Here is a 15,003-nt window from a genome sequence, read left to right on the forward strand (position 1 = left end):
AAAATAACAAAGTTATATCTGTAATTTGGAATATATTCAATAATTAAAATACTAACTCTTTTTTTGAAAAATACTCAGACCCGTCGATTAGTATATCAAATTGTCCTTTTTGACATATAATAATAATGTATACAGGGTGTCCCAATTTAGAGATATGACGTCATCGTTGATTTTCTTAAATGGCAACACTGTCATTTTGATAGCTATTTTGATAGGGTGTGTAAAGTTATACACAACTGCAAAATTTCAAATTTGTATTCTCTACCATTTAGATGATAATAAAAAATAACAAAGTTATGAAAAAGAAGTAATCAACTAATAATTGAATTTAATTATTTCAATAAATTAAGCAAAAACTCATAATGTTGCCCTCAATTATTGTCAAATTGTCAATGGGCAACGTTATGAGCATTTGCTTAATTGAAATAAATAAATTCAATTATTATTTGATTACTTCTTGTTCTTCATAACTTTGTTATTTTTTATTATCTTGTAAATGGTAGGGAATAAAATTTTGAAATTTTTCAGATGTGTATAACTTTACACACGCTATCAAAATAGCTATCAAAATGATAGTGTTGCCATTTAAGAAAATCAACGATGACGTCATATCTCTAAATTGGGACACCCTGTATACATTATTATTATATGTCAAAAATGACAATTTGATATACTAATCGACGGGTCTAAGCATTTTTCAAAAAAACAGTTAGTATTTTAATTATTGAATATATTCCAAATTACAGATATAACTTTGTTATTTTCTATTATCTTGTAAATGGTAGAGAATAAAAATTTGATATTTTGCAGTTATGTATAACTTTACAAACCCTATCAAATTAGCTATCAAAATGACAGTGTTGCCATTTAAGAAAATCGACGATGACGTCATATCTCTAAATTGGGACACCCTGTATACATTTTTATTGAATGTCAAAAAGGACAATTTGAAATACTAATCGACGGGTCTGAGCATTTTCCAAAAAAACAATTAGTATTTGAGATATTGAATTTATTCCACTTTACAGACTCTCTCTGTATAAACCGCCACAGATTGGAGCGCCGAGGCAGAGTGCGCACAATTGCACAGTCCGGGAGCGCCAAACGTGTCCACTATGTGGAGCAGTTGTAGGAGCTCGGAGCGCAAGCATAGTGGATACGTGTTTTTACACATAATAAAGAAATATCCCAACAAATTACTGCCTGTGCATCACCTTGAACATATTCCTGATCAGACAGGATTATATGTCGACTTCCGCCAATGGTTCGTTATGGAACCATTATTTTCAAACACGAGATTTGATGACTCAGAAATTTTTTTTTATTTTTTAACAATTGGTGTACAAATAGGTTACAAAAATAATGTTTTAAGTGTTATGCCAATAAAATTACTACAGTAAAAATAAAGTTGAGTCGAAGGATTGAAAATGTCGGATATTTAGAAAATATTTTTGTGATGAAATCGTGAGTTTGGAAATTAAACAAAATTAAGTTTAGTTACACTTATATCTTCTGGTTGCTTCAAAAATACAAAGATTTAAAAAAATTAACGAATTGTCAAAAAAAATTCTACAAAAAAATGGTGCGTTTTCGCACCTTTGGCGCTAAATGGGTTAACTTATGAACATTTAAAATGATCTGAGATAGAACCTTGTAACTTAAGTATTTCAGCCACCTGTTAATAGATGTGGGTGCTAGTATCATATTAAGGTGAAGAACATAAAATAGAACCAAGTTACATAAAAATCTCAGTTTAGACAAAAATTGCAGATAGAACCTTGTTATTCTGATGCAACGATTTGTACTATAAAAGTACATTATCTTTTATTATCGAACATAGCGAATGAATTAAAACACAAAATGTTAAGAAAGAAAGCCTTAGGCAAGCCGCACACCAAAGAAACATGAAACGTAAAACATGAAACATGAAACATAAAACACGTTTCATGAAAATAAAACAAAGGTAAACAAATCTTGAAGTCCGCCTACCAATGAAACGAGTGTGATTCATGCTCATAAAACATCTTTATTTTCGGAGAATTTCATAAAGGGCCGGAGCAGTTTGTTTAGCAGTGTTTTATTTCCATGAAACGTGATTTACGTTTCATGTTTCTTCTTGCCCTAGCCAGGCCGCACATCAAAGAAACATGAAACGTAAATTACGTTTCATGGAAATAAACCACTGCTAAACAAATATATGTCATATTGTCAATTATGAAACTCTCCGAAAATAAAAATGTGTCATGAGCATGAATCACACTCGTTTCATTGGTAGGCGGACTTTGAGATTTGTTTAGCAGTGTTTTCTTTTCATGAAACATGTTTTTCGTTTCATGTTTCATGTTTTTCGTTTCATGTTTCTTTGGTGTGCGGCTTGGCTAAGACTACAATTGAGTTTTAATTTCAATATTTAATAAATGCTAGAATAATCCACAGGATATTCCTTACTTTGGGAAAAGAACACAGTATGATTGTTACTCCCTGTTTACAATGACATTTACCAGTCTAGCAACAGCATTAGTACAGCGATATTCTTAAAGAATAGGGCTACAACCAGGCGCGGATCTAAAAATTCAACCTCTAATACCAGACTTATCTCAAAGCCAGACTTACCTCAAACTCAAATATTATATTTTCCAGATTTAGCCATACGACTCGCACTTACTCTAAGGATAAAATACACAATATAATCCCAGATACCTACGGTATCAAAAGGATTGATAGACAATTCACGACTATTAATCTCACTGGTCGTTCTTTACCATGAAGATTAACCTTTCTACCATCAGTGGGTAGGTATGCATGGATTATCTAGTAAAATACAAATTTGTATATCTTTATTGTATCGCAAATTTGAAACGTGACTTTTCATGAGATAAGGTTTATACCCAGTGTAATGTATTTGCATTTTAAAATATCATTTTTGTTATTCTTTGAATTGAGAAAAATATTTCCGTTGTTTATAGTTTCACCGGTACCAAAACAAATGCGCCTGCAGATTATTTTTCAGAGAAAGGTATTTCATTAGATTTTATGGCTTCTTTCAATTCTTTGGAAGCGGTTGTCATGTAATTTAGTGTTGTACTGATAGCTTAAAGTTTAGAGTTAACAGAAAAAAATAATAAATAATAAAAAAATACTTATAGACTAAATAAAATAGGGGGTCCATGGGCCCGTTGACCGCCCCCCCTGTATCCGCGCCTGGTTACAACATTTTAAAAAATCACTCAAATCAAACAACAGGTTTAGGAAATATGAGACATCAAAAATGTCCCAATTTTAAGATAGTCCCAATCAGAACTATTATAATATAAAAAAAAGGTTTTTAATACAGTGTTCTGGTCTAAGCTTACATTCAATGATACATTGTAGGATTATCTACGATGGCGATAGAACGCCCATCACTTAACCACACAAGCGGTATAGCTACTTTGCATAAATAGCGTCGTTATGTACTTCAGAAAATTTAAAAGGCCATTAAAAGGTTTTAAAACAGACATTAAAGACAGAACACTTAATAATAAAAAATACTCACTGCAAAATATAGCATCGAATACATCGAGAAAGAGGAATGTCCAGACGGAAACGAAAGCCTGTAACAAAAAAAAAGAGCTATTTGTAACACAAAATTTAAGTGGTTTTATCTGTTTAAGAGATAAACGCATTAACAAATATCTGTTATGCAGTAGCTATATTTAAAATTAATTCGACAAAATGATTATCAATACTATACAGGGTGAGTCATGAGGAACTGTACATACTCCTACCTCGTATAGAGGCCCCTATGGGGAATAACAAATGACCATTAAAAAGTGTCTGCTCCCATTGTTTAATAATATACAGGGCGAGTTTCGCATTTTGACAGAAATTTCTATTCGTCATAATTTTTAAACGGTCAGATCGATGTGTCTCTTATTTTGGTCAATCGTTACACTATTATCACCTAATCAACTGATTTATTCAAACTAGAAAAAAATCAGGTCCGGCTTTAAAGAATTAGTTTGTTTGGGTCTTAGAAAAAATTTCACCCTGTATACGCTTCTCTAAAACTCTAATATGAATTTTACAAATTAGACAAATAGGCAATTAAAATGGCATATTTATTTTTTTTTCCCACACGATTACTTAATTTTTTATAAAACAATCAAATTTGACTATTAATAAAAAGTTTGGTAAAGTAAACCATAGATTTAAAAAAATTAACTTTTATTACAAAAATTAATGCGTTTTTAAACAAATATTTAATTTATGTTACCACCCAATCAACTGATTTATTCAAACTAGAAAAAAATCAGGTCCGGCTTTAAAAAATTAGTTCGTTTGGGTCTTAGAAAAAATTTCACCCTGTATACGCTTTTTGAAAACTCTAATATGAATTTACCAATTAAACAAATAAGCAATTAAAATAGCATATTTATTTTTTCCCCACACGATTGCTTAATTTTTTATTAAAAAATCAAATTTGTCAAAATCGCAATTTTACCATAAAAATAAAAAAATTAAACAACGTTTTTCTTAAAATTAAAAGTTTCACCATTTTTTTTCTATAACACGTCTAGATCTAAAACTCCCCATAAAACTTCTCTTTGGACTCTATAGTTTAACAGAGACGTGATCAAATAGATAAATTTTAAATTTTTTCACTTAATTTTTGCGATTTAACTTTGCCATTCACGAATCTGCACATTGTATTTTTAAAAATTCATAACTTTTACGAGAAGAAGACTGAAAGTCTACAACAATTTTCATAGTCTTCACAATGGTAACAGATATGTGCTGTAAAAATTTCAGAAAAAAAAATATTAAAATGGAACAGAGTTGTAGCGAGTTAAACCGTGATTTCATTTTTTTATTTTTAGGTTAAATTTCCGATTTTGACAAATTTGATTCTTTAATAAAAAATTAAGTAATCGCGTGGGAAAAAATAAATATGCCATTTTAATTGCCTATTTGTCTAATTTGTAAAATTCATATTAGAGTTTTCAAAAAGCGTATACAGGGTGAAAGACCAAAACGAACAAATTTTTTTTAATCCGGGCCTGATTTTTTTCTAGTTTGAATAAATCAGTTGATTGGGTGGTAACATAAATTAAATATTTGTTCAAAAAAAATTAATTTTTGTAATAAAAGCTAATTTTTTTAAATCTATGGTTCACTTTACCAAACTTTTAATTATTCATAGTAAAATTTGATTTTTTTATAAAAAATTAAGTAATCGTGTGGGGAAAAAACTAAATATGCCATTTTAATTGCCCCTTTCTCTAATTTGTAAAATTCATATTAGAGTTTTCAAAAAGGGTATACAGGGTGAAATTTTTTCTAAGACCCAAACGAACAAATTTTTTAAAGCCGGATCTGATTTTTTCTAGTTTGAATAAATCAGTTGATTGAGTGGTAACATAAATTAAATATTAGTTTAAAAAAATAAAATTTTGTAATAAAAGTTAATTTTTTTAAATATATGATTCACTTTACCAAACTTTTAATTCATACTCAAATTTGATTTTTTTATAAAAAATTAAGTAATCGTGTGGGGAAAAAATAAATATGTCATTTTAATTGCCTATTTGTCTAATTTGTAAAATTTATAATAAAGTTTTCAAAAAGAGTATACAGGGTGAAATTTTTTCTAAGACGCAAACGAACTAATTTTTTAAAGCCGGACCTGATTTTTTTCTAGTTTGAATAAATCAGTTGATTAGGTGGTAATAGTGTAACAATTGATCAAAATAAGAGACACATCGATCTGACCGTTCAAACATTATGACGAATACAAATTTCTGTCAAAATGCGAAACTCGCCCTGTACATTATTAAACAATGGGAGCAGACACTTTTAATGGTCATTTGTTATTTTCCATAGGAGCCTCTATACGAGGTAGGAGTATGTACAGTTCCTCATGACTCACCCTGTATATGACGCAAATGAATTTTAACATTGCACATTTGATTACATAATGGAAAAACAATTAAGACAATAAAAAAAAACAATTAGTTTTACTCCCATCTGAGTACAAGGACTCAATATTCGATGAAATTTTACCTAGATAAATTGATGGGTTTTGGAATGCAATCTTAGATTCCCTTTAGTGTGTTTTATGTATCGTTCGTTTGCGTTGCAAATGTTAGAAGGCACGAATTCATGTTGTCACCAGAATATTGGTTTCAATAGTAGAAGTTTTATATTTTCGGATATAAGACTTTTTATTGTTTAATAGATATCGCTACAACGTCTAAAAGCAAATCATTGTTTATAATTTTACTTAGTGACAGTGTTTGTTTGTAGTGAGGAGCGCATGCCGTATCGATTGGAGGAGTTTCAGTTGCAGTAGTTAATACGTGCCTTAAGAAAGTAGTTGGTAGAGGAAAGGCTGCAAATGTGGGCTGGTCTAGTAATATGGGCTAGGTGGGTCTCACAGCTATTCGTTGTAGATCTCTACATTTTGACTATTGCAAACGGTATTTGACGAAGTTAAACTATCACCGTAGCGATGGCGCCACAGTGGTAGATATTTCCCAGTTTATAATAATTGTTTGTCGGTTGGTGTGAGTGTCAAAACTTTTTCGGGTAAGTTAATAAATTCCAGTATTTAAAAATAAACACGAATTTCAAAAAAACGTCTGTGTCACGTTGAAGCTCTATTATTATCTAGTATTTGATATATACTAATGCGTTTTCTTCAAATTGTCTACTTTTAGACATAACCTCTTTTGTTCTGCAAAGCAAGCGTGTTTGCAATATGGGCTATGCCTCTGTTTTAATTATGGGCTAGTTTCCCACATTTACAACAATGTAAAACATACTTCAATTGTTTCAGGATGTCAAAACAACAGCTGAAGGAAGCTAAAAAAAGAAAAAAAATGGGATGAGAGAGATATGGAACGTGCAATTATAGCTGTCAGGCAGCACGAAATGGGTACGCTGAAAGCTGCAAAAATGTTTAATGTCCCACGTTCTACGTTGCAACGGTCTGCAAGAAAACTTGAACTAAAGCCAATTGAAGCTGCTCAAATAAAGTTAGGGCGTAAATCTGTCTTAGGGAATGATCTTGAGGACGAGTTAGTTCGTTATATTTTGGAAATGGAAGCTAAATTTCATGGATTAACTAGAAAATATCTTAGGAGGATGGCGTACGTCTTAGCTTCCAGGAACAATATCAAACATCCGTTTGGAGGTAATACGGCAGGCAGAGCCTGGCCGAGGCTTTTCCTGCAACGCCATAAAGAGCTATCAGTACGACGGCCAACGGGAACATCATATTCACGAGCAAGAGGCTTTAACAAAGAAAATGTCACATCTTTCTTCAATGTTGTGGAAAAAGAATATGACAAACAATTTTACCCACCTGAATGTATCTTCAATGTGGACGAGACAGGTCTTACGGTTGTACAAAACAAGATTGCATAGGTAATAGGCCGAAAGGGGAAACGACAAATTGCATCATTAACTTCTGCTGAAAGGGGCTCTCTGATAACCATCGTGATGTCGATGAGCGCTGCTGGCCAATTCATCCCACCAATGATGATATTCCCACGTAAAAATGTTAACCAGCAACTGATGATAGGAGCTCCTCCAGGTTCCATTATGGCAGTACATCCCAGTGGATGGATACAAAGCAATATTTTTACAAGATGGTTTCACATTTCATCGACACAGTGAAACCCACAAAAAAATCACCACTCCTGATTATTATGGATGGTCGTTACAGCCATACACGTAATATAGAAGTAATAGATTTAGCTAGAGATAATTATGTCACTATAATTTTCTTGTCTCCTCATTGCACCCACAAACTCCAGCCATTGGACAAAACTGACTGGGTGTTCTTAAGGCTTACTACAGCGAGAAGAGATCCTGGTCTGGCTGCGCCACAATAATCGTCCACTAAGTGCATTTGATGTGTCAGAGCTCTTTGGGAGAGCTTATTTGAAATGCCAAACTGGAGAGATTGCCGTTAATGGATTTAGAGCTACAGGAATTTATCCCTTGAATAAAAACATATTTACAGATGTCGATTTCATGGCAGCTGAAATCGAAGCAGAAAATACTTCGACAGCCGCACCTGAAGATGCGAGTGATGAAGGTGATAAGATGATCGTCGTTTCAACCAATGCTGTCAATTCAAATGAACCTACAAATTCTAACGATAACTCTACCAATTCTAAGAGCACACCAGATTGTCGTTCCAGCCACAATAATTTATCATCTAATTCTCCCACTCTTCCATTTGGGTCTAATAAGCAGCTTGAAACTATTCCTACAACTAATACACAGCTTGATGATATTTATTCAACTAGTTCACAGCTTGTCGCTATTCCCACAACAAGCTTTAACAGAAGTATGCCACGCCTTCCAGAAGACCTTGTGCAGAGCTTGGTGTAAAAAGAAAATTATTTGAGAATAAGCCCATTCCATCAATTCCTTCCACATCTGGGTCTTCAAGAACATCTCTGCTAACACCATATGATCTTTCTCCTGTGCCATTATTGAAGAAAAAAACCTCCAATCGTGGGCGTAAGCCAAGTAAATGTTCAGTGATAACCTCTTTACCTTACAAAAATGAATTGATCCAATCTCTCAACAAAGACAAAGGGGAGCAAAACGAAGTAGGAAAAGGCAAAGAAAAAAGAAAAGGAAAAGAAATAAAAAAAGGAAAACGTAAGCAGGTTAACAAAGTCACAAAGAACCAAAAAAAGAAATCGGGTTCTAGTAGCGAGGATGAGGAGGAATATGTGCCTGCAGATGATGAGAGCTATTACAATGAGTTTCCTTCTACACAGCCTCCACAAGACGCAGCCGACGTAACGTTTATGTTTTGCGAAGCACTTTTTTTAGAGGATAATCTTGGCGAAATATGGGTCAAGTGCTTCATGTGCCATTTGTGGGCACATAACGAGTGCGCTGGGGCCGAAAAAGAAGAATATGTGTGTGACTTTTGCAAATAGTTTTAGCCTATGAGTTTTTTTATGTATTGTTTGTATTTTAGATATTAAAACATATTTGTCACGCATTTATCTCATTTCACACAAATTTAAGAGTCATTTTTCAGGGTAGCTCATATTTAGGATCATTATTCAAACGAGGCAAAAGTACATTTTTCCATTATTTGTACATTTAAAACAGTTATATATTTTTTAATCAATTTGGACTTTGGGCAGGTTATAAGTAACTAAATGTAGGTATTCTTACGTACCTTTGGAATTAAAATATAATTTTTATTCTTTTTTTACAAAGTGTATAATCCTAGGGCTCAGTGGAGGCTATTCTTCAGATAAGTGAAACACCAATAGCGATAAAGGAATTTATTTATAGAACCGACACTACGGTAATTACCCCGGGAGAACTTTGAATACTGACTTGTTACTGGTACGCGTTTAGTTGAAGACTCTATTTGCTACATATTGAATGTATGAAGGAATGAAGTTAAAGGCACCTCTGGCCTGGTTGAAGTGATTCTTGAGAATGATTCTAAAATGTCTTATTTCTCGTTGGCAACATGAATTGGGTCATGGGCCACACGACAACAAAGTTAATTAGTCAGCTAATTTAATGTTCATTGCCAAAATATAGTTTATAAATTACAAGTAAACAAATGAAATATCCCGCACATGTTTAAATATGATAACAAATTGGTTAATATGATGTACGGGGTGATAAAAATATACTGTTCAATATCGGATATGAATAATGAATGTTTGATATTGAACATGCTGCGGACGGCCAATCTGGCCCAAGTGTCAATATTCAAAGTTTACAATAATCATGACATTAGTTTACCAAGATAGGTTAATGTAATGTGTGATGTCTTTGAACAAATAATACTTTTCCAACTGCAACACCTTGGGTAATAAATCAAAGTTTAGTTTAGGAAATGAAATGAAAGTAAATGCAAGGTATTGAGTGGGATATATTTTTCAATCTGTTAAGAATCATATTATTATTGTATTCTCTTATTATTATATCGAATTGTATTATTAGTAATTATATTATTAACATTATAGATCGTGAAACTAGCTCTCGGAGTATTTTTATATCCTGATATGATTTGCTTTTGTGTTTGTGTTATTGTAGATACCGTTGTATATTATTACATAACATACCAGCTGAGTTTTTGTAAACTCGTGTTATATGACATGATAAATATATGTAGGATAATATTTCCTAAATGCTGATGCATTTTTTAATTAATTCAAACCAGCCTTGAACTACATAAAAGTTATTTTACTGATTTTTATTATTAGACGATTTTTTATTAGAGTATTTAATTATTGCAGTCACCTTTATATTGTCCTTTTGGATGACCATAAGTGAAGTATTAAGTTATCAACCCTGTAGTTCTATACAAGAGTTGTATAAGTTTTGTAGAAAAGTGTAAAATAATAATCTACTTTCTATAGTTAGTAGATTATTCCTTGGGGCGAGGCAATAAAAATCCCCACAATTTGTAGCTTTATAGCTGATTTCCAAAAAAAATTATCCTAATTCCATAATTCCAAGTTCCGTTTGCTTATTTCCATCCTATAAACAATATATTTTCGTGTTAAACATGCAAGTCCTCAAACCGAGTGGGATCCGAACTACCACCCTAGGCCTACCTCTTAGCACCATCTCACACGACTTAGTTTTCAACCCTTAAGGTCAATTCCTATCTAGTTTGCATACATTTAAGAAAATTTTGCATCAGGCACCGAATTCTTTTGTTGCTCACGGTGGTTGTAAGTCACCTCCATTGTTTGTTTCTTCTTCCTTGTTGAGCTTGCTGTGCTCCTCTGTTTCTCTGTTTTCTATTTTTATGGTTAGTCCTTCTTTCATATGTTCTATGTTTATTCGTATTTGTATAGCTTCTATATTGATACCTCCTCGTATAATTTTCTCTTTCGTATTTATTTGTATTCTTGTAATTTTTCTTCTTATTTTCGTTTGTTTTCCTATAAGTTTCATCTAGGTACGCCCTTGTATCACGACGTCTTTCTTCTTTTGTTTTTCTGTAATTTTTATCACTGTACATCTTCGGCTCCTGTGACTCGTATTGTTTTGTATGTGTATTTAGGTACTTGTGTCCGTTTGGTACACTTTTTCTTCTCCCTCTATACCTACTGTTTCTTCGGTTTTTGGAGTTTTCTACGTTTTTTGTTCGGACAAGTGTTTCTTGATCCTTAACGTATATAGTTGCCCCTGATAAGGAGCTGAAATTTCCTGCCTTTACAATTATCATAGTTTTATGACTTGTTTCCTGAGGACTGGATTCTTTTCTTTGTATCGTTCCTGACACTATCCATCCTAGTCTCGTGTTTTGGCTGAGTAGGCCGTTGCTAAATCGGTCCATACCCTCCATCAATATGTGGCTATATTCTTTGACCCCTAGTAGTAAATCTATTTTCCCTACCCTGTAGTATCTAGGGTCTGTCAGTAGTGCATTTTTCTCGTTATAGTCCTGTAGGATTATGTCCTGTTCCGGTAAATCCCTTGTTATTTTCGGTAATACCAGTGCCTCTATTTCCATCTCGAAGTCACTTTGGTAATGAGTTCCGATCAAAAGTTTCATACTCCAGTTGGCTGTCTTTTCCCCTGACGAGCCTATTCCGAATATGGTCGCCTGTATTGGATGCCTTTTTGTTCCAAGCGCCGTCGCTGCTTGTTCTGTTATAAATGCGCATTGTGACCCTTGGTCGATCAATGCTCTCATTATGTGAGAATCTCCTTTCGCATCGCTTATGCGTACCACTGCTGAGGCTAGTAATGCTTCACCTTTCTTATGGCTTGCACAGTTAACTGAGTTCTGTCCTCTTTGTTGTGTGTTGTTGTTTCTTTGCCCATTGTTCTCTTGCGTGTTTTCTCGTCTTCCGTTATTTTGTTCTCTGGCGTTGTTGGAATAATTATTTTCTCCTCTGTACCTGTCCGATTGGTACCCGTTTCTTCTACTGTTCGATTCTCTTCCATTTCTTTCTTGTGTTTGTTCTCCTTTTGTTTCATTTGAGGTTCTTCTGTTGCCTGTGTTTCCTTTTTCATAATGCAACATTTTGTGGTGGTCTCCGCCACATTGTCTGCACCTCATCTGTGAAAAACATAGTTTTTCCTTCTTATATGCTAGGCAATTCGCACACCATTCTTTTTCTCGTATTATCCTGTACCGGTTTCTTACATTGAGTTCCTGAAATTCTCTGCAGTATGGTACTCCGTGATCTCCGTTGCATATCACGCAACTAATTCTTGTTTTCTTACCCGATCCTCCTTGCTTCTCTTGTCTCTTTTCTGACTCCAGCAGTTCCAGTGTTTGGAATCTTCGCTGTAAGAATGTTTGTATTGATTTGTACGTCGGTGTCTCTCTACTGTCTCCGATGTGGTTTTCGTATAGCCTCCTTGTTTCATAGTCTCATTTTGTTATGATAATTCGAGCAATCAATGGGATCCACGTTTCCGTGTCTGTTCCTAATCCTCCTATGGCTTCCAGACACTCATGGAAGGTGTCATGTAGAGATTTCAGTGATCTAGCAGAAGATTCCTTTACTTCCTCCGCTAGTAGCATCCTGTCTATTAGTTTAAACAATATCATCCTCGGGTTTTCATATCTTTCCTTTAACATGTTCCATGCCACTTCGTAGTTGGCCTCGGATATGTGTAAGTGTTGTATCATTCTATTGGCTTCCCCTCTTACTTGAATTTTTAGGTACTGCATTTTTTCTGCGTTCGACAATTGGTCGTTTTCATGTATTACTTTAGTAAACAGATCGTGGAAAGTTCTCCACGTTTCATATCTTCCTTCATACACAGGGATTTTTTTTTCACCTGCGGTAATGTCACACCATCTCTTCTCTGTGTGCTGTCTGGCCGTTGCATCCCAGGCCGTATTTTCTTTAAAGTTTCCCTCACTTTCCTCCTTAGCTGATTTATTCTCTCTACTTCTCCATTATCTAAAACGTCTAGCTCCTCATTTACTGTTGCTTCGATGACGAGTGTATTTATTTTCTCCATGTGTTCTTTTAACTCTGCCTGCAGTTCTTTATCGTACTGCAAGTCTTGTTCATATTCTTGTAATAATTCCTCGATTTTTTGTTTTCTTATCTGTATCTCCTTTACTTTTGTTGTTTTTCCTCTTTTCAGATTTCTTCCATATTCTTCCAATAGGGTTTTTCCCTCAATATATGTCTTAAAGACCTGATCGTAATATTTTGCTTCGAAGTATTTGTCTTTCGTTACTCCACCCTCTAGTAATTTCTCGTGGTTATGCAAAAATCTTGTCCAATAACACTCCAACCTATCCTGACGCTCTTTAATATATTGTTGATTCTTTCGAGATCCAGAGTCCTTCTTAAGAGTCGATACCTGTGTACATATCTCTGATCCGATCTCTGCCTGCTTGCTGTATACAGTTTCCATGTTTAAATTTACCTACTTTTATCCAGTAGTAAATGTTTTTATTGTATTTTTATAAAATGTTGTTTACATTTTCAATTACTATGATTCACGTTTCCTGCAATAATGTGATGGGGAAATTTGATTCTGTTTGACCTTGCTGACACTCAGTTTTACTGTAGGTCAGTTATAATATGTAGGTGAATGTTGTATAATATTATGTTACACAAATATAAATTGAAAACTCTTGGCTACGATGTTTTAGTAAAATTATGCAATATTAATGAACTACAAAAAGCAATATGTAACTATTAAAGTATACGTTTTTTCTTAATCAAATTTTTAAATAAAATAAATATGTAATAAATATTTTTAGAGATAAATTCCGTTTATTTTTATTATATAGGAAAAAAAATATATGTATAAGTTAAATAGTTTGGGGTTAAATGAAAAATATTGTATAGAATGTACTAAAAAGATATATATCTATGTATAAGTTAAATAGTTTGGGGATAAATGAAAAATATTGTATACAGGGTGTTTGGTAAAGAATGAGCCATAGCTTAACCTCAGGTTCCTGAGGTTAAAATAGGCCGATTAAAGCTAACTTCTTCTTCTTGTGCCACTCCTATCGGAGATTGGAAATCATCAAGGCTACCCTGATTTTGTTTACAGCTGACCTAAAAAGTTCATTAGTGGTGCAGCCAAACCACTCTCTCAAATTCCGCATCCACGACATTCTTCTCTTACTAGCTAACTCTTAAAGCTAACTTACCTTAGTACAAAGTTTATAATAAACGAGATGCAGGATGTCAAAGTAAAACTTTTTTTTTATTTATTATTGAATATTTCCTGACAGGTATGAGATAACAACATGAAATTTGGTATGTGGGGGTTTTTTGGGTCGAGAAAACTAAATTCCCTACCAAAAATTATGTATTTCCCAGAGGGCGCCACATACGCCTTTCAGCACTCATTTATTACGTTCAATTTTTTTATCCCTCACTCTGTATAATTTTGACATTAAAATTTTTATTCTCCTATTAGTTTGACTTAAAAAAAGGTATACTTCTTTCATCTCCCTAAACTTAACCCTTTTCGAGATAAACGCAGTTTAAATCTGCGATACATCATCATTTTTAGCATAATATCATTGTAGTTACACCCGAAAAATAACTTGAAACCATAAAATTATCCAAAAATGTATCGCAAATTTCTTCAAATGGAATTTGCGATACAATGACGTAAATTTGAGAACTGGCACAATTATTATGGTTTTAAGTTATTTTTCGGGTGGAACTACAATGATGCTAAAAATGATGGTGTATCGCAGATTTAAAATGCGTTTATCTCGAAAACGGTTGAGTTTAGGGAGATAAAAGAAGTATACCTTTTTTAAGTAAAACTAATAGGAGAATAAAAATTCTAATGTCAAAATTATACAGATTGATGGATAAAAAAATTGAACGTGATAAATGAGTGCTGAAAGGCGTATGTGGCGCCCTCTGGGCAATACATAATTTTTGGTAGGGAATTTAGTTTTCTCGACCCAAAAAACCCCCACATACCAAATTTCATGTTGTTATCTCATATCTGTCAGGAAATATTCAATAATAAATAAAAAAAAGTTTAACTTTGACACCGTGTATC

General features: G+C 33.4%; 1 protein-coding gene across 1 annotated transcript in view; it reads right to left on the minus strand.

Moving 5' to 3' along the window:
- LOC114332038 (putative phosphatidate phosphatase) overlaps positions 1-15,003 on the minus strand; it is a 431,124-nt gene that overhangs the window by 48,530 nt on the left and 367,591 nt on the right. The window contains exon 4 of the mRNA XM_028281745.2: positions 3,536-3,593. Within this exon, the coding sequence (XP_028137546.1) occupies positions 3,536-3,593 (58 nt within the window). The remainder of the gene's footprint in view (positions 1-3,535; positions 3,594-15,003) is intronic.

This window comes from Diabrotica virgifera, chromosome 8 (assembly GCF_917563875.1).
Source record: "Diabrotica virgifera virgifera chromosome 8, PGI_DIABVI_V3a".
NCBI classification, from domain to species: Eukaryota; Metazoa; Arthropoda; class Insecta; order Coleoptera; family Chrysomelidae; genus Diabrotica; species Diabrotica virgifera.